Source organism: Corapipo altera, unplaced genomic scaffold (genome assembly GCF_003945725.1).
Source record: "Corapipo altera isolate COAL_440 unplaced genomic scaffold, ASM394572v1 140b, whole genome shotgun sequence".
NCBI lineage: Eukaryota > Metazoa > Chordata > Aves > Passeriformes > Pipridae > Corapipo > Corapipo altera.
In genome coordinates this window covers 2,323,688-2,344,213 of record NW_020884956.1, presented here as the reverse complement: position 1 = coordinate 2,344,213, position 20,526 = coordinate 2,323,688, and the positions used below count along the sequence as shown (strand labels likewise).

The 20,526-nt window shown below is 38.5% G+C and overlaps 1 protein-coding gene and 1 long non-coding RNA gene across 6 annotated transcripts in view; one reads left to right on the top strand and one right to left on the bottom strand.

Moving 5' to 3' along the window:
• Window positions 1-20,526, top strand: part of ADAMTS18 (ADAM metallopeptidase with thrombospondin type 1 motif 18) — a 78,813-nt gene that overhangs the window by 38,836 nt on the left and 19,451 nt on the right. For all 5 annotated transcript variants that reach the window (XM_027663741.1, XM_027663742.1, XM_027663745.1 and 2 more), the window contains 7 exons: window positions 855-1,008; window positions 2,032-2,127; window positions 3,074-3,222; window positions 8,788-8,960; window positions 10,884-11,014; window positions 11,153-11,276; window positions 12,364-12,608. In XM_027663741.1, the coding sequence (XP_027519542.1) occupies window positions 855-1,008; window positions 2,032-2,127; window positions 3,074-3,222; window positions 8,788-8,960; window positions 10,884-11,014; window positions 11,153-11,276; window positions 12,364-12,608 (1,072 nt within the window). The remainder of the gene's footprint in view (window positions 1-854; window positions 1,009-2,031; window positions 2,128-3,073; window positions 3,223-8,787; window positions 8,961-10,883; window positions 11,015-11,152; window positions 11,277-12,363; window positions 12,609-20,526) is intronic.
• Window positions 14,825-20,526, bottom strand: part of LOC113956815 — a 62,618-nt gene continuing 56,916 nt past the window's right edge. The window contains exon 3 of the long non-coding RNA XR_003530958.1: window positions 14,825-15,470. This is a non-coding gene — a long non-coding RNA (uncharacterized LOC113956815). The remainder of the gene's footprint in view (window positions 15,471-20,526) is intronic.

The window sequence follows — 20,526 nt, the reverse complement described above, 5'->3', positions numbered from 1 at the left end:
CAGGAGTAAAGGACATTCTGCATTTTTCACATCCTGTTTCTGAGGGAAAGAAAAAAGGAAAAAGAGAAAGATGCCAATTATTTCTCCAGCATGTTGACATAACTCAGTGATGCTTTTAAAGGAACTGTTTTTCAGTCAGTGTTTAATTCATCATTACATTAAACTTTCCCTTATTTTTTTTTTTGTCATATGTGGGTAGACTACACAATTACTAAAGAATGTGTAGGCAGTGCTGTGACCAAAAGCAACACAGGCATTTTAGAAGTTAATTCCTTAGAGTGAGAATCAGGTACCTAAGTTGTTCTGTGGGTCTGATCCTTGAATTCCCAGTCAATATCGCTGAGTAGCAGCCAGGAAAGGTAACAGAGTTCTGGAGATTTTTTTTCTGCTACAGTGATGCAACATATTCTGAGTACAGAAGAAAATTGCAAACTAAAAAGTCACGGGTCAGTCAATGCACAGAAAGCGAGTTCTGGAGTGGGACAGTGTGTCTGCTGATTATGTGGATCCCTGATTTGGGGAACCCATTTAAGGGAAAGAAGCAGACTAGGTCACCTTGCTCTTGGTTACCCAGGAATAAAGGGAGGAAAAGAATTTGACATCATTCTTTCTTGTTGTCACAACAGTCCCAAAGCCTGGAAATTCCTGCTTCCTTAAAACTTTGCAGGTCAGGCTACCAACAAGATGTCAAGATCTTTTGGCTCCTGCGAGCAGATATTTTCATTTCAGAGCATACCTCTAAAACTAGTTAAAGGTACTGTATACCATTATTATGTATTTGTGCTGGTCTGTAGCAAATTAAAATATTTTGATATAAAGATCATAGTCATGATTAATTTACATTCTCATTATAGTACAGCTCAAGCTGCCTGCCTGATTGATGAACCTAAGCAAACAGGACAGTATAAATACCCTGACAAACTGCCAGGGCAGATCTATGATGCTGATACCCAGTGCAAATGGCAATTTGGAATGAAAGCAAAACTATGCAACCTCAGCTTTGTCAAGGTACCTATCCATATACTTTTGAGAAGTTAAATGACATTAGAGAACTGACGTACCCTGGATAAGTACAAGTAATACAGTGTTCTTCAGGGGCCTGGGCTGTTTCCCTGCCTTATCTTGCTTGGCAATTTGCTTTGAAGGTACTGGCCTCTTTTGAGGAATATCACAGTCCTGGGGGAGTTTCAGAAGGAAATGTGTTCTTTCCAGGAGTCATAAGGAGTGCAGTTGAATGCATGTGAGCCATGGGCCCGTGCCTGCTATGCTGAGGGAAATTAGCAGTTTTGATCAAAGCTTGTGTGCGGTGTGGGGTGAGAAGGACTAAGTTTCTTGTGTTTTACTTTTGTGTCTTTACAGCAGAAAGTCTGGAAGAGATCTATAGGGTTATTTTAGAGCAACGAAATATTCTTGACTTCATGATGAAGGATTAATTTAGATTAACTTATTATTTTAGCGACTGTTACACTCCTTACTGATCTCTTCAGAGAAGGCGTTTTTTTAAATAATCTGGGATGCTCATTCTGAAAAGAAGTATTGTAATTTCTTTTAGTTTTTTTATTATCCAGGAGTATTTTGATTTATTTTATGCTAACTACATTTATCAGGTGATGGCAGCTGTGTTTCTTCTACAGCTAATAGACAAAGTAAGAGAGAGTGAACAGCACTGTGCACAGACTGCCTTTCCAGATATCTTGTGTGGTTTAGAAAATCTTGTGTCTTCACAGTATTATATATAGTCCCTGTAGACCTGATGAACTTTGCCTTGAGCTTTTTTAACACTGTTTTTGTTCTGTTGTAATCTCACACTCAAATAGTTTTTAAAAATATATAGTGAAATGGTGCATAAACAAGAAGGCAATGTACAGGATATGACTGTGTAATGAACCTTAAACCAGGGCTTTTCTGAATTCAGGAATTTATTTGTATGTCTTTTAAGGTAGCAAAGGCATGTATCATTTTTTAATCTTTCTAAACACCAGGAAATAATGGGAATTATGAGTACTGTAGTGAGTGTTTCTTCCTTTTCAGGATATATGCAAATCTCTCTGGTGTCACAAAGTGGGGCACAGGTGTGAGACAAAGTTCATGCCTGCAGCAGAAGGAACAGCTTGTGGTATAAGCATGGTGAGTTGTTTTATAAATACAACAGTGTCATTCCAATGTGGTTTTGTACTGGGACAAATACAAGCTCCCATCAGAGCCAGTTTTATCCATACACCCTCAGATTTGCTGTTGTGAACATCCAGACTGCTCTGTAAAAGCTTCCCTTGAGATGCATAGTCAGGACGGGTCCTCACAGTGGTACCTGTCTGGTGCCAGGGTGTGATGCCTCTCCCATGGAGCTGTGGGATAAGGTATCTCTGGCATATCAAAATCAGTAAGAAAATACATCAATTATAACAGAATTCAGATCAGTGCTTCAAATTCCATTCTGATGTGAGCATTCCTTAAGCTGTAATATTTGCTATACAGACTAAGGCCATCATGCATATTGTCAACAGTGATCTCCACTAAAAGCACTTATTTGTTTGAGCCAAACTTGCTAATTTACTCTCATTTTATTTGTTTGTATTTCTTCTCATCTTGTTTGTTTGAGTTTGAGTTATTTGTTTGAGTGGAACCTTCTAATTTACTCTCATCTGTAGTTACCCAAAATGAAAATGTTCTATTTTGCTTTTTCTCTTTGTGCAGTCTTTCCTAATTGAATCATAAAAGCGAGAAATTCTAGCAGGCTGTTTGTAAATTACATGGGAAATGTTGAGGCTCTGCAGCATAGGACCATAAAATAACATGGATTTTTCTTGGGAAGAGTGAGCCAAAAAAACACTCTCCAAGAGAACAGTTTTGAAAATTTGTACCTCAGAGATCTTCAACTCAGAACTTGGAAAAATTTTAGGACATTACTTACCTATACCATTGTATGGAGCAATGTCCTGCTTTAGAGTCCTCGTGGGTGACCTTATGTTTATTTAGGTCAAGCACTGGAGATTTTAAATGTGGATTTTTAGCGTTTTACATTTACTAAGTAGTGCTAACTCTGATGGGGTGTTTTTTGGCATTCTCTTGGCAGTGGTGTCGAAGAGGACAGTGTGTGAAATATGGGGATCATGGCCCCAAGCCTGTGAATGGCCAGTGGTCAGCCTGGGCCGAGTGGTCAGAGTGTACTCGCTCCTGTGGAGGTGGGGTCACGTACCAAGAAAGACACTGCAATAATCCAAAGTAAGACATAGATATGAAAAGGTATTATTTTTATACTAACTGTTTTATGTTTTTAGAACAATACATTAACAGAGTCCGTTTCCTTAGGGAATAATGTGTGTGGATATGTTTGTATGACCTTTTTTCCATGTCCAGTATGATCAGGCAGTGGCTGGAAGACAGAACTGTATCCTGGCACTAGAAAGCAGTGGCTGTCTGGAGACTTGCTGGAGTACAGAACATCTGCAGCCTGACTTTGTCCTTTTATTTTGTGACACTACATTTCATGAAATACCTGCAGAAGTAACGAAGCACCATACAGACATATTCACACCTAATAGTCTAAGAGCAAGGGGAAAAGGTCTTAAAAGCTCTTAAGACTTCTAATGAGATCATATTATCCAGGGTAAAAACCAAAAATGTTTAAAGTCAATATCAAAATGGTTGTAGACAGACGTCTTTGTATGTCTGTCATGTTCTTGGCATCCTTTTATGTTTCGTGGGTCAGACTAAAAGTGCTGAACCCTGGAATTGTGTGCTAACTCATGCAACATTTCTGGTATTTGCATCTAATTGATTTCTTATCACTGTAAATGCTGCTATTCCTTATAATGGTATTTCGAAGTAGAGGTAAAGTGTTATCTGACCAGCATCTTTCCCAAGTATTCAATTCACTGCAATTTACAGGAGAAAAAAAGGATGTCACTGTTTTATTTCATACACAAATTCAGCAGGCATAGACACATGTATTCCTCATTGCACACAATAAAAACAGCATTTAAACTGCAGTAATAAAAAACAGAGAAAATATGACACAGTTTATATGAGGCTGTAAAGAAGCCTCACACCTACTATACAGTGCTGCAGTAATAATATCCACGCTTCATATAGTATGTTATAGGAAAATGTGAGTTAGTTAAAATAGCCTTTATTACCCTCAGTCAAGCCAATTTTTGCAGATCCATAGCAGAGCATTTTCTCAACCTTTTCTGTTGTTTCTCAGTGTATTTTGATAAATAAAATTAGTTGGATAGTTTCTTTTATTAAGCTGCTTAGCAAGGGAATGCAGGGTCTCAATTACAGGGGATATATATAAATATCACAGAATATGCTGAGTTGGAAGGGACCCACAAGATCATTGAGTCCAACCCTTAGCCCTGCACAGGACCATCCCCAAGAGTCACACCATGTGCCTGAGAGAATCAATATGTATATTTTGGTCTTCCTGTTTTGGTCCCGGTTTTCCTTGCTAAATTTGTATGTGTGCTCACTGTTCTTTGCATTTATTCATAAGCCCTCCCTTGCTCTCCTGGTGTTACAGGGGAATGTCCAGTTGTGGAAATGGTTCAGTTTGGTGCACTGGTATAACTGGTAAGGATTTCTAAGGTCTTCAAACAGAAGCTCTTCAAAGTGAAGTGTGTCAGTCCCTGTAGCATTGTGCATTTAGAACTTGCAGTCAGAGTGTTCTGTCTGTTCTAATATAAGTCAAAATTGATGCAAGACTCGATGTAACCAAGTCACCTTGATGCCAGAACTGGATCTTGTTTACACCAGGTTTACTTTCATTGTATTAGTGATAACTCAGAGCAGAGACAGGATAGCATAATTCTCCCAGTTACAGTGATGGAAGGACAGGACTATAACTAAGCCACACAACAGTGCTCAAATATCCAAGTACCTGTATTTCCCATCACAGCATTTTGTATAAATGTGGAATAATAAGAAAAATAATACCATCCATTTTCAATGTTACACCACATGGAACGATTTACAGCCTAGTTCCTGTTCATTGTTCACCTCTGTAACAACACAGAAACACAGAATAATGATTCCTTTCTTTTTGAGCTTCTGAAACATATTTCAGATGTTTATGTGTTTCGGTACATATTATGTATATTATTTTATATGCGATATATTTATTTCACTTTTCCTAATCCAGATTTGTGTAGGAGCTAATGTTTATTTTGTTCAAAAGTTTCACAGACGATTTTGGACAGCAAAATTTTGTAAATGACAAATAATGAAATTTCTGTAAGAGACAAGAACAAAGGGTATGGATCTATGAAGAACTGAGTGGACCTTAGAATGAAGTCTAAGTAATTGAATTCTTATGAACATCAAGGGAAATTGCTCAGTTTCTGGTGATTTTAAGGGTCACCCATCTTACCAGAAACTTAATGACAGGTGAACTACACAGGCTGTTGTGTAGGAAAGTCTTGTTACCTGCGTGTGTTTGTGAAATTCTCCTCTTGCTAATAATATCCAACCAGTTAAATTCCCTTTCTCTGGCCAGTTTGCAGACAGCCCTTGTGGCAACACCCACAACAGTTCTGGGTATGGCTTTGGAATTGCCACCAGAGTTGTGCACAAATTCACACCAACAAACACCCATGGGGGTCACCTGTAGTGCACAGAGCTGGGCAGATTTGCTAAAATCATTATGTTTCTGTAAATTGTCACAGTGTAATTTCATGGATCTGGTTTTCATACACCACAACACTTTACAATTGAGGTGCTTTTCCAAGATAGAAATTGATTGCATAATTTAATAGTTTAGCTGGGAAAGAACCTGAAGAGTGCCCGAGAGATTTAAATTAATACCTAAATCATATCTGTGGGACTGCATCCTACCACTTCACAATAGTGCATTGTTCAGCAAGAGTAGAATGGACTTATAGGCATGTATGCAATCAAAACTGCTCAAACACTTTTTTTTTTTTTAATCTTTTGGGTACAATATCTGTAACAGTGATTACAGACAATGCAGATGTCAACAGATGCAAAGTAATGATGCCATTTAAAATGCTTCTGAAAAATGACGACTGTGAAAGACCTTGGGGACCTTTCAGATTAATGCAGAATAAAGTAGCTTCATGATACTATCCTAATACAGCCACAATATGAGCAGAATTGTTCTTACTTGAATTTAAATGATTACAAAACATGGGAGTCCAGAATTTTGGAGTCTCAAGTCCTTTGGTATTGCATAAAATAAATCCCTTGATCAGATTAATTCCAGGATTTCTCACTCTCTATGTTGTGTTCAGTGAATAGCACATCACATAAAGTCTACCCTCAGAAGGACACTGCAGGATTAATTTAAGCTGCTCTTGTAGCATTTTAGTAGTTGAATCTTATATGAGGTGGAGTATTTACATCTTTGCATTTATAGTCCTTGTCCAAATCCATCTTTGGAGATTGTTTTTTTTTTCTGCTGGCCTTTCTCACTAAACTTCTTTTTCCAGTTATCCTCAGCAAGGCCTCATGCATGTCAACCTGTGTATGCCAGCACTGGGGAGTCCACAGAGGGATGAAAGCTTTAGGCTGTGTCTGGATTAGGAGCACAGTACCACTGTAGAACTATTGGAATACCCTCTCTGTGCAAGGCATTCCGTTGTAAGGGTGGCTACATGAACAGTTTCTGGAGGCAGTCAACTCAAAATCTACTGGTGGTAGAAACATCCCCAAAAAATTGTGATTTTGTCAGTGTAGATAATAATCTTGTCTCAGAAATTTGGGGTTGTAGATCTAGTTTCCTGTGAATTACTTAACTCTTACTGACATCTTGTTTGTAAAAATGAAGGTGGGGAAGTTTCCATCATTCTCTAGCCAACAGTTTCAGTAATGGGAGTGTACTGTAATTTTAAAATGCTGTAACAGAGCTGGGAAACAGAATGCCTCTTTCAGAGCTCCCCTAGTTTGAGGGAATTTTATCCCATCCTCAAATGCAAGAGTGCAGATAGAAATCATGATCAAGCCACAAATAATTCTATTATATTGCTTGTTTGGTGGCATTTAGTTGGAAGGAGTTTGGTTCTTTTCCTTACACTAGAACAGATTTGTTCTCTGGGGCTGAAGGAGGTCAAAAATCATACGTGTGCTGAAGCTGTAAAGAAAGTCTGTAGAGAATTGAGTCAGGACCCAAGGGTTTGGCTGCCTTAACTCAAAGCTCTCACCAATTGCATAAAGTCAACATAGATACACCCTCACTTCACTGATGTTTCATATCCTCCCAACCCTTCATAGACTGAATTGCCACCAACTAGGACAGAAAGTTTGACTTTATTTTAAGGCTTTCACCATTATACCCAGTGTCAGTAGCTAGCAGGTGGCCTCAAGAAAAAAATCATGGGAAGTTGTGGGGGTTTTTTTCCACAGCAAATTTTCTTTAATCCAGTTTTAAATACAGCAGCAGGTGGGTTTCCATCTCTTCCTCTGAAAGACTGCTTTTTTTTCCCCAGAATACTGGAAAAGGCATATACTGGGTATTCACAGCTGATTCAAAACATAAAAAAGGAAGTCCCAGCTTGGTTAGAGGGTTAGACATAGGAGGGTTAAAATTTATAATAAAGCAAACAGAAGCACCTGGATTTTCTCCTCCATGTTCCACTGAACTGTCTCCATGTTACTCAAGGCATGACTGTGTCAAGAGGGTTGCATGGGATACTTGAACGTGGGGAATAGTTATAACATAGTGTTTAGGGATTTAAACAAACAATACATTGCAAATGTCTTTTATACTATTATTATTTTAAATTGATATTGTTAGTTAATATATTACTGTTTTTCAATATCTTTTATATTATTCTAGGTTTTTTTCCTTAACTTGTTTGTAATATAGGCAAGCTGTCCATGGAAGTTTATAGCTTGTCTTCTAAGTGTGTATGTTCCCTGATTTTTAAAAAAATCATTATATAAGTAAGTGCTAGTGCAGCTTCAGTACATTTCACTTGATGCAAGAGTCATATAATACAACGAGCAGTTCCTAGAACTTGATGTTTTGAAGATTTGGCTCAGGACTTGCAGATGTGTATCTGAGCATTGTGAAACTGCACAAGTGACATCAGTGAATTCCTAAGTTAAAAAGAGCAGCTCTTGCATTTTGCATTGTTTTACAGTGCCTGTGCCCAGACCAAAGAGTTAAAAAATTAGTATTCAGATAATGTAAGATACTAGCAAAGTAATAGAATATGCTCTTTCCATTCTGTCCAAAATGAAGGGAAATGCCCAGGTAAGGTTTGCTGAAGTGGATGTGACATGTTTAAAATTATCCCTGAATTCCAGCATTTTCCTAAAGCAGCATGACCATGCACAGCCTTTTTTCCCTATGTTTAAAAGAACATTTTTTCAAAATGGTTTACAAAAGAAATGAACAAGCAAATGTAATCATTCATTCTCTTTATGTTTGACCAGTGTTTTGTTATCCTTTATTAACTCTAATTGCAATGGGTAATTCTTTGCACATGTTCCTGGGTTACAGCAGAGTAAAAATAGCTCTATAACAAGATTGAACCAGGCCAATACCAAATAACCCTATAAATTTAAATTACTGAAAACATGACTCACCTCAATGGTTGCATCTTTGCTGAGTTTGCAGTGATCCAAGAAGATAATTCATGGCAACTGCTTTGCTTGGTTTTAGGAACCATGAAAATTAATGGCCCATGTAAGAAATACTGATCTCCCAGGACAGTCCATCCAGTGCTGTGCTTTGTATTCTCATAAACGTGTAACATACCAATCACACAAAAAAGGGACATTTTGCAAAAAATCTTTTTTTTCTCTTTTTTTTTTTTTTTTTTCCAGGCCACAGTATGGTGGCAAATTCTGCCAAGGTTCCAGTCGTGTTTATCAGCTGTGTAACCACCAGCCCTGCCCAGCAAACAGCCTGGACTTCCGTGCCCAGCAGTGTGCAGAGTACAACAGCAAACCCTTCCGGGGCTGGTACTACAAGTGGAAGCCGTACACCAAAGTGGAAGGTAATTGTGCCCCTCTCTGAGGGACACACAGGCACAGGGAGCCCTAATTCACCCGTGTTCTTTGGGCAAATATCACCCCGTGTAAGCAAACACACACAGCCAGTTGGTTTGTTTGAGATGTGTTTGCTTTCTAGCAGAGCTGAATCCAGCCTCCTGTGTGATCCTGTGTGGACATGCAGAACTGATTTGGGTTGGGAATCCTAATCCTTGTCCTCAGTGTGACTGTTGCTGCCCCCCTCTTTTCATTTTCTGTTGTACTGGTTAGTCTGAAACCTAACCAAAACAATTTCCATGGTTTTTTCAGCATGGGAAATGTAAGCTTCCACAATAACACTACCAGAATCTTCCTTCCTTTGGAATGTTCTCAGATTTCAAAACGTAACAGCAAGTCAACCTTTTGACTTTTCTGCTGGTATAGTCCCATGGCAAGTGGAAAAACAAACAATGTACTGGCATACATTTTTTTAAAGTCATCTTTTACTAAGAGATCTTTATCAAGTTCAGATTTCAATAACTATTTATTCTTCTTTGTGCAAGCAAGTTTATTTTTACTTTATGCATCTTAATTTTGTGGGTATTTTGAGTCAGTATTCACTTTTATCAGAGAAAACAAACATTTTCTCTGGTTTGAAAACCCAATTTGTAGCTGCAAATACTTGAATAAAAGTGTGTGGATTATATCACATTGTAGCTGCTTTGTTTAGCACCTGTACAAATTTGCTTTTGATGATAATAAGTATATAATTAAATATATATACACATACAAGTACATGGAACTTTCATTCATAGCCTGATTGTATTGTTTTCAAAAGTCTTTGCAGACAGTTTTGTGAGTATTTAGAAACCTGTGTCCTAACAGCCAATGTGAACAGAGGAAAGAAGTAAAATGATTTCACAGCATGTAACAGTGGATGTTGTATAATAGGCATAATAATGCATCTTGTTTAATAGAAATAAAAGTGGCCTACATTGGTTTTAAAGGTAGGGGCTGCATTTAGTAAAAGGAGCTTAAAATTAAGGACAATACATGTAATTTCCTAAAGTGAGGTGTCCCCAAGTGACTCTGAACTTGAAAATGCCTGTCCTTGCTCTCTCAGCTACTTTAAAAATCTCTCCCAAGATCTACATTTATAGACCCGAAAACATGAGCTTGTTTTCAAAATTGTTACAGGTGCTTTTCCTCTCTAGAAAGGGCTATTGGAAATCCAGCTGCTGATTCAAGAATAAAAAGATACTATTTTGAATCCAATTTCATGTTCTTCAAAACTTAGTTGTGCGTTTTATTTGTTGCACTTACTGTTTGTATTAAAATTGTGATAATATTTACAACTGCATGACTGGTTTTGTCTGTGCAGAATTAACCAGCCCTTTATAAGCCTAACACACCATCGATGTGTAAGAAGAAATTTGACAATGGCTGGGATTTGTTGGAGGAAAAATGCTTTTAGTAGGGGGAAATCTGGCCTCGGTCCTAGCTTTCAGCTGAAAATTTTCAGCTGATCATTTTACCGTGTCATGCGTTTTCCAAATTTTAACTAAACTTCAAATAAAATTATTACAATCTCCCATTTCTCCTAATAAAAATGTAGTTTGAACCTGTGGAACTGAAATCAGGGCACAGCAGCAGAGCTGAGGCAATGTGCATGTTTTCAACCTGGGTTTGAATTCTTGGTTCTGTGTGCAGACAAGCAAACTCACGTGTGTTTTTAATATAATATAGCATAATATAAGCTACTCTATTTAATTCTATTTCTGCCCTTCTTGGTGTCCTAAGATGTCTCCATGCACAATTAATCCTTGTAACTTGTCCTTTAGGATTCACACGAAACAATAGCAAGGTGATTTTTTTTTTTTTGCTTTAAAGCTGTGCTGCAGGTCTACTGATGCTTCCTTGTCCTTTTTTGTTTGTTTGTTTTTCCCCAGAGGAAGACAGATGTAAATTGTACTGCACAGCTGAAGACTTTGACTTTTTCTTCGCAATGTCCAGCAAAGTGAAGGATGGAACTCTGTGTTCTCCAAATAATTTTGATGTTTGTATTGATGGAATATGTGAAGTAAGATAAAATTAAGTTTATTACAATCCTATTGTCTATTTTTTTTCTAAGTGGGCAGTTGACTCCTTTATGGAAAATGCAGCTGTTTCTTCAAATTCCCTTGTGTCTGAGTCCTTCACTTGTGCCTTTTGGTTGCAGCAAGTAGGGTGTGATCATGGACTTGGTTCCAAAGCTGTATTGGATGCTTGTGGAGTTTGTAAAGGAGATAATTCAACGTGCAAGTTCTTTAAAGGCCAATACTTGATCCAGCACAAAGCTAATGGTAAGGAAAACTGTTCCACATGATCATCAACTCATTGCTCTGCTCTATCCCCATGTAATATATTTGACTCTTCGCTCATTTGGGCAGTGGCTGAGGGTCCAGATGTGAACTGAAAATCACAGGGAGAGTGAGAGGAGAGTTCACATTTCTCCTGTTTCTTGGTAACACAAAAGCTATGAGTGTAAGTCTTGGTCAGTTGAACATTCCTCTTGTTTCTTAAGCCACATTTTCCCTGTACGTGTGAATTTCCTCTTAAAAGAGGTTTTAGTATTCAGACAAGTAAAAAAATAGCTGTCAGCAGCTCTGACTGCAGTGGGAGTGTAGAACATATAAAAAGCAATACAGAGCATAATGCCAAACATGACAGTATTTCCGTGTCTATTTTCAAATTAAGTTGGCTGGAAGCTGTCCAGCTGATTCAGTGGAAGATCCAGTCACTGGGAGGTGGACTTTTCTTTAGTGGAACTGTCACAGGCTTCTTGGGAAGTAATCTTACTGTGCTGCAGTTTCTCAGGCATAAAATGAAGATATGATTTCTGTACCCAAGGGGGTATTTCGAGGGTCCATTTACTTCTGATCATAAGACATGTCAGTACTGCAGTAATATAGGCCAGGAAATTGGTCAGGGTATAGTAATAGAGCACTGGCTGGCAGCAGGGAGATCCTGTGGTATCCAGGGCTTTGTGAAGGCTCTGTGCATCCCAGTGCATCTCACCTCACAGCCATTGTCTGTGATGGTAGCAGTAACTTTCAACTGCTGTAGGGAACTACCAGGAAAAAACTTGGTAAAACAGTTACAGTGGAGCCACCTTAAGTGTGTTTTGCGTTTTTCTAAGGTGAACTTGATTTTTCTTGTCTTTAATCACAAAGAAAAATTTCAGGGATTGAAATACCTCAGAGTTACTCTGATTGCAGGCTCCATAATGTAGCAGGGTTAAAATCAGAACTGGTTTTTCCTTGTGAAAACTTGGTGGACCAGAACAGCTGTCTTAATTAAACTGCAGTAATTTCAGATTGGCTCACAGATGATAAACCATCTCCGTCTGTGTGACAGCTGCAAACATGTTGATTACTTCTTTCCTTCCAGACTACTACACGGTGGTGACGGTCCCAGCTGGAGCGCGCAGCATCCAGCTCCAGGAGCTGCAGATCTCCACCAGCTACCTTGCAGTCAGAAACCTGGGCAAAAAGTACTATCTGACAGGGGACTGGACAATTGACTGGCCAGGAAAGTTCCCTTTTGCTGGGACAGTTTTTGATTATCAACGCTCTTTTAACCATCCAGAGAGTCTCTATGCCGCAGGACCGACTAATGAGACGCTGGTCTTTGAAGTAAGATTTCTTCTGTTTATTCTTCCCCTGATGTCCATTACAGAATTAATAACGACAGCTGGAGCTCTGCACTGGAGCTCTCAGCAAGATTAAAGAATAGTGTTGAGTCACGATAGCATTCAGACTTAATTGTGTGGTCCTGCTGGATTGAAAGGCCTTTCACTGCTTTATCAACGTCTGGAGTTTAGTAAACTGTCACAAACTCAGGGAAAAGGAAAGGGCATAAAACACACCATACAGCATCATTTCTCAGTTGCTGCATGATGGTGATAGAGATTATAAATGCATCCCATACGTGGTATACACTAAAACCCAGTAATGTAAAAATGAAATGTATCATTATGTCGACAACTCAATGGTAACAGGTTCAAATAATGCTTCTGAAACTGCAGGTGCATGGAGCAATTTTCACATCCACCTTGGAACACAGTCAAAGTACCACACATAGTTTCCTGTAGAATTTCCCTTGATTCAGTTGTTTTATTATATATGTTTATCTCACAATCAAATTCGTATCACCTGCTTTGTCTGCCAGATGTCCTGTGTAGAAACTATAGTTAGTAGAAAGGAAATTTGGTACTTACATTGTTTGTTCCAGTTTTACAATTTTGAAATTGGCCACTCCTGCTGCTCTTCTAAGGATAATCTCTTCCTGCATTGGTTTACTTAACCAAATTTTCTTTTAAAATGCATCAGAACATCTGAGGGTCCATTTCTGGCTGAATCATTGAAGTCTTTGCTCCCTGTTAGTTTGCCTGCTTTGTTAGAAAGCTCTGACAGGTCTTTGGCTTTGTAACTCAGCTGTTATGTCTGTTTTGATGAATCCTTCCTTCCCTGTGAGAAGGGAGGAGTCCTCTCCAGAAGGGATTCAGTTCCTTTCCATCCCTTCCAGCAATACTCAGGTTGGTGTAGTGCACCTGGGGAGCAGGGGAGTGACTGCTGTACCCCCTGTCTGAGGCAGCACCCTGCAGTCCTTCCCCCCATCCCGTATCCCTGTCACTGAAATCCACTCCCTGCAGCCTCAGCAGGGAGCCCTGATCTCTCCATCCCACCTCCTTACTCAGCTTGGTTCTGTTGAACCGAGAGAGAGCAAGCACAGACTGTGACATGAAATATATTCTTCAAGGATTGCATAAACTTTCACAAGTATCCAGTAAAGTGTTTATTTGGAATGCTGAAGAGCTTTACTGTTATTCATACTGACTGAGTAATGTACTTAAACGTGGCTTTAAGAGCCACTGAGGGCCATGGACCATGAACACATGTTAAAGCACTTCAGGGTGAACACATGTTTTAGAATGGACAGTTTGACATGGGTAAAGGGTGTGTATTTTCACAAACTGCCATCATAACTCTCAATGCCTTTTTAAAACATTTTTCTCCATTGAAGAAATTTCATTTTGGGAATGTGTGTTAGCAGGGATCTTCCTTTAGTCCAAGGAAGAGTTTAGTCTGAAAGTTACAGACATGCTCCCCTGACTGCAAATCAGCTCTAAAACAGCCTTACACCAAAGAAACAACCACACTTACAAATACTGTGAAATGTTAAGCTGAGCTCTCAGGAATCTTATTTGTCATAACACAAAGTAGATTTGAACTGTGTTATTATGGAATTAAAGTATAAATAATAAATCTCCTGCAAGACGACTTGGCTGCATATTCTGCACATACTTTGCAGAATAAAGATTAAAGAAAAAAATTTTAATGCCAAATAACACTTCTATTTTCATCCTATCAAATTATGCTAAACTGTTTTATTAAGATGTAACATTTAACTGGAGGCTGTTTCTCCTTTCAGAGCTTATTTAAGCTTCCCCTGTATTTTTATTGAAATACCTACACCACTGGCATTGGTAGCTAGGGATTCTGACTGAAAATGTTACTGTTATGTATTCCCCAATTATGGATATCTATGAACTGCAGTTAAGGATTTTTTCCCTTTTAATAATTAAAGCAACATTCAACAAGCTGAATTGTGAAATAAAATGCCAAATTTTGTATTCAGAGATCTGCATTAATTATGATTCACCAATAACTCTAAGACTCAAAAATGCCAATGGAAACTGAAGAAATATACTTTGATGAGAAAACACATGTATTGCTGAAGATCTGCTTGGAGCAGTAATAATGAAACAAATCCTACTTCCACTATAAATACCAGAAACTGATAGAAAGCTGAAAAAAAGGAATGTTTAAGCATAATACAGTGTAGCTTTGTTTTCATTTTTATCTCATCTATAATTTTCAAAGAAGCATACAGGGAAAAGCCATGCCAGCAATTTTTTTATTCAATTAAGGTTTTGATAAGATAAGGTTTTCCAGGGTTTGGACCTCAACTTCTTCCTGTAATCTTTAGATTCTTTTTCTTCATTTTGTAATTAGGTTGTATTCAAATGATATTTAATGCTTCTAGATTAGTTTGTTGATTTTTTTTTTTTCCCCCAGAATACTTCAGTGTGAGCCCTTGTAAAAATGCACACTGCAGGTATTGAGTAAATAAATTGCATGTATAAACACAGGAACTTTTATTCTTCGAGTGGGCAGAAAGTATAAGGTTTTGTAGCTGTATTTATTGCCATTCCACTATGACTGAAAGACAGATTAGCACAGCTTGTGCCCGCTTCATTCTGTGGTTATAATTTTGTTCCACATTCGTGTGGTGACTCAAGTGGCTCAGGTTTTCTGCTTCGTTTCTGCATGCAAACCAACCTGTGTGTATCCAGAAAGCTCAGGTTATGCACGTCCTTGGAGCAGCATTCCCAGCAGAGGATGGGACCAGGCAGGTCTGGCAAGTCTGCGCTTAAGGCAATCACTTCCTTTGAAATGCAGTCATTCTCCAAAATATTTTCTTGAAAGAGACATCTGAAGCGTGTATTAAGAGAGAAGAAGGAGATGCAAACAAGAAAGAAAAAAATCTTTAAGTTCCCTATTGTGTGGCATACCACAAGTTCAGCCTTGCAGTCCTGTGAAATGGTTTGTATTTCTGTTTTCTTGTACAGTATGTTCCTGAGCATCTACTTTTCTATCAGGCTTTTCAGTAGTTCAGCTGAGCACGTATCATTTAATCAGATTTTGAAGTCCTCAACACTATTCAAAAATGGGTAAGAGACAAGAAAAAGACATAAAAAGTGCTTTTCTTACTTACCCTAGAATTTCACAAAACCCCCTCCCCAGCACATACATATATTTATATATATTTATGTATATTAAGTGTATGTAATTATGGAAATGGGTCATACCAGAAAAGACAAAGGACAGTGAATCTGTAATTTAACTGGGTTGTGGGAGAAGAAGTACAAATTATAGTGGCTAAATATTTTTCAGAAGAGGAGGAGAACATTGTGAGGTGAATGTGGAATTAAATATGTATGACTGGTATTTCCTGAGCACAACTACTGGAGGGGTAAATGCATGATGAGATTTTAGGATTCATCACGATCCTTTCTGGATTGTTCAGGAATTAATTTTACATGTGGAAGCAAGGGGAAAACCAGTAAAATGGTGTCCTTCAGAACTGGTGTATCAGTGCCCCTCTGAAGTTAATATTAGTAGTGTTTTGGTGATTGTGGATATTTATAAACCAGTAACAGCTGAAATGAAAAATATTCATGGATTCAGAAGGCAGTTCCTGAAATAGCCCAATTTAGATTACTTGAAATAACAATCACTGGTCAGAGGGGTAGAAATATGATAGTTAGATGCTAATCCAGGATGAGAAATTGATACCAACCTTTTAAAATACAGTTTCTGTAGAATATTTATCTCATCTTAAATAGAAATAAGCTGGAATTTTTTTTTTATTGTAGTTGAATATATTCAACTCATTTATCTGTCATTTGAGTTTAGGTAATCCAAGGTCAGCACTTCCAATTTAAAGACCTTGCCAGTGTTTTTCTGTTAACTGAAAAATATTTAAGTTGGGGAGAAACAATCAGTATATTTATCACTCATTTATCCAGCTTTGCAAACAAGAGCCATCAGTGGGCACCAAAATCCTTTGGAGAAGAGGCTGGCAGAGGCCAAGGGACATTGCCCTGACAGGGCTCTGTCACTACAGAACTCAGAACTCACTTGTGAGATCCATTTGGTGAAATATTCACCCTCCACAACTCACTCAAATCCTGGGAGAGATTCTGAAAGAGCAAAAGAAACTGAACATGTGGATGTGAAAAAACACTCATGGCCAGGGATTGATGAACTGACTTAAAAACACAGGAGTTTTATAGTTTGGTTTTCCGTGCTGTCAATAAACAGATGAAGAATTGACTGATTTGAGAAGTCAAATATGATTTGAGAAAGCACTGTAAAGTTTTCCAGGATGAGACAGGATCAGTATCCTCACTGAAGTTGACCTCGGTCTTGCTGAATCAAGAAATTGTGAGATCTTTGTGAAAAAAAAGAAGAGTTTATTTTGACATCAATAAGTAACAGATGGAAAGGATGCTTTGTAAAGAGGCAGACATCCATGGGAAGAGAAGGTGAATGGAGCTTCAAGGCAGGAATATGTCTAATTAAATCCAGGATATCACTTCCTCTTTATCAATTGAGTAAACCAGGAGAAAGGAGGCCAGGTGGAATGGCTTTACTGATGATGTAGCTGCCACTGGGAGAAAGCCAAGTTGCAGTTATAAAGGATTACATTTATTATTAGCTACTAGATGATAAATTTGTACTGATTTCCCCTAAAGAGAAAGTAGGCTAAAGAGAACTAAGATGTGCTTATAAGATACAGATGTTGATGCAATACAATGGATAAAAGGGTTCTCCTGTAGTGAGGAGAGATTAGCTGGACAGTGTCCCTGAAGGTTGTACATTTAGCATGTGAACAGTGAAAAAATGGAGACACTATAACAACGAAGATAAATTTGAAACAGCTGAAGTAGAAATGAGATCATGTAGGACCTTTCAAGGATACTTTTTTTTTTTTTTCCTTTTAATGACCTTAGTGGACTTTCTTGAAAAACAGTAGTTTGTCATAAGCTTTTAGTTAGGATTGTGTTTAAAGTTACTTTAGAAATATTGAAGAGATAAAACCTCTTTTGTTTTAAGGTTTGGCTTAAGTACTCAGTGGGTAATTCTTCCTTTACTGCTTTCCAAACAGGTGTTCTCTCACTTTCCTTTGAAGCTCTGGTGTGAGCCACTGTCAAGGATCCCATCCAATAACTGCCCATTCAAGACAATGGTCTTGTTTTAAAACTTGTTTTAAGCAGTTTTCCACCAGCACCATATGCTGCATGCTTAAATTTATCCTACTGAAAACCAGAGTAAATTCAGAGAAGTCAATGGAATTAATCTTGACTGAACAGAGAAATCGGAATCTGACTTAGGATGTTGGATGTTACAATATTTATTGAACAGTGTGTACATCCACAGGGGATGAAAGCTGCAGGTCTCAAGCAGAGCACACCAGGCACTTGTCTTCCACACAATCTTCTCCATCTGCCCTCATGCAGATAGATTAACTTGCTACATCCCCCTAAAGAAATTTTCAAAGACTTACAAAGCATGGGACTGACCCAGGAAGTGTAGCTGCAATTTGAAGACACGGATAAAAGCTTCCATGGATGCTGGGATTCAAAGTTGGGGCTCATACCCATTTTGTAAATTGGGCACATGCAGAATGTGTGCAGCTGAAAATAGTCGTTTACCTATCTCTTTTCTCTATGCTCATCTTCACTCTGTAAGTGATTTCTAAATGTCTGTTAATCCTCCACAGACCTAATGAGTCTTTTTTAGGCTTGTTACAAGCCAGGCACTGGTATGCTTTCCTGTACATTGGACAAAATATTGTGGAAGAAAGAGGAATTTAGCTTGTGTAAATTAATCTGTCTTAATTCAGCATGCTGCAAGTAACTTCACATACACATCTTACAGTAAAAAACCCTGAAAAGCACCGAGTCAATCACAACAAAGCAACATTGGTAGACTCTTTAAAAATCTGCCTGCAAAATAGAGGTATTATACTGGAAACTTAGGATGGCCATGGGAAAAAAATAAAATCTCAAACAAAGGAGCAGATGCACAGCTAGTTTGGAGAATTTATTGGTTTAGCTCTCACATCAAAATTAGCAGCAAAAGGAAAAGGTTCTTTACTCAGGAGAGTTCAATTTATCCATTGTTTTAACATTTTGTGCCCTAAGCAAAAGGCACAGTTCTTTTTCTTGGGGATAGATCCGGCAGATTCCAGCCGTAGAGCCTGTGGTTTTCCAACTCAAGAAGCTGTAAATTTTATAACTCTGCGCCCTGCGGTCAGAGCTGCTGAGTGTTGTGTCTGAAGTCAGGTGGTTGGTGTGTTAAAGGTAGACATTAAACAGTTCTATTGAGGAACTGGAAATGTTTAAGGAGGTTGTTTGCCAGCTGTAAATTTGGGAGCAAGTGCCAGTTGGCTGAAAAGATGCTGGAATGCGTCCAGTTAAGTAGACTAGCACTGGAGGTCTTTCCAAATTTGTAGGTCTGATAACTTGGCTGAATATGCAGACTTCAGTTATTGGGTTGTTAAGAAAGGGCTTTATAATGAATGTTTGAAAATACGATAGAAAACTTTTTATATGCTCGTTACTTTGGCAAAATTGCAACTTTGCAATAGTATTGCATTCCTGATGAAAACCTGGTTGAACATTATACATAATATACTATTTTTCAGCTGAGTGCCAGGGACTTTAAAGCATATGGTTTTGTGCCCTGCAATATTTTGTTTCCAGGGCTATTCCATAGTTTGATTTTGCCCTTTTTCTACGTAGCTGGGATGATACAGGAGGACAGACACCTGACTGTGGTGCAGCTCTTGCTCAGTAAACATTCCCTCTTGCAGTCTGCTGGGTGGGAAGGGGCTCCAGCTTTGGCTGCCAGCCAGGAAATGGAGAGGAAGTTCCCTTCACCTGCCTGTTATAATTGTGGCTATTTCCCAATGTGCAAGGAGGGGGTGTAGCCCAAGGTCTTAAAATACATATGGCCCAACTTGCCAGGGTTTACCCCCCAGGCACTCACCCAGCTGGAGGCTGCGAGCTCCTTACACCGCTGTGTGGTTGTTCTCTGAAGTGATAGATACTGAGGTGTCTTGTTCTGACTTGTCCAAGATCATTTCCTCTTCATTCCCTACACTCAGGTGAAGCATCAGGAGAAAACAGTTTTAACAGGAGTAAAAGCTTTTGCCACTTTTGCCTTCTCATCCTCCCTTTCTCCTGTTCTGAATTCTGTGTTCTGGATGCATTCGTTCAGTTCCTTGCCTCTACTGTCACAAAATAACGAGTGTTTTCAGAAGACAAATGTTCAGTCTAATGCTTCAAGATATTTTTATTAGAAAGGTTTTAAACTTTACTGGGGTTTTGGCCACTGACACAGCACAGTTTTATGATGGTTGTCAGAATGAAATGAGATGAGGACTAACCCTTACATGAGGTTTTGCGGTGTGGACAAAACCTCCTCCTCTTTTGACACTGTGTATTAAAAGGCCAGACAGAATTTCAGTCTCTGGGCTTGAAGGAACACAGAGCACCTACTGAAATGGGAGAAAGTGTTTCTGGCTGCCTGAGATGCTGAGATCTGTGCTAATCCCTTGGACTCGTAGGACCTTCGGATGAGTAAAAGCAAATTGAAACATTTTGAGGTCTGCTCTGTAAGAAGAAGGAATTGTTTTAATTGAAGAATAGTTTTCCAGGGCTCAATTCTTACTAGAGTTAACAACCCCCAATTTTTTTTCTGAAGCACATGTTCTGAAACTTTACACTTTAGATATTTGTCTCAATTTGTCCTTGAGAGAAGAAAGTAGAGTGAACAGGTTATTGCACCCTGTTTTACCTGGAAACTCTAATGCCCATGGACATGGGGTTCAAGATTCGAAGTGGAACAGCTGTTTTAACAGAGCTGGACTTTTTGCTATCAGCAGTCTGATAGCTTTCTAAAAATAAAAATTTTAGGT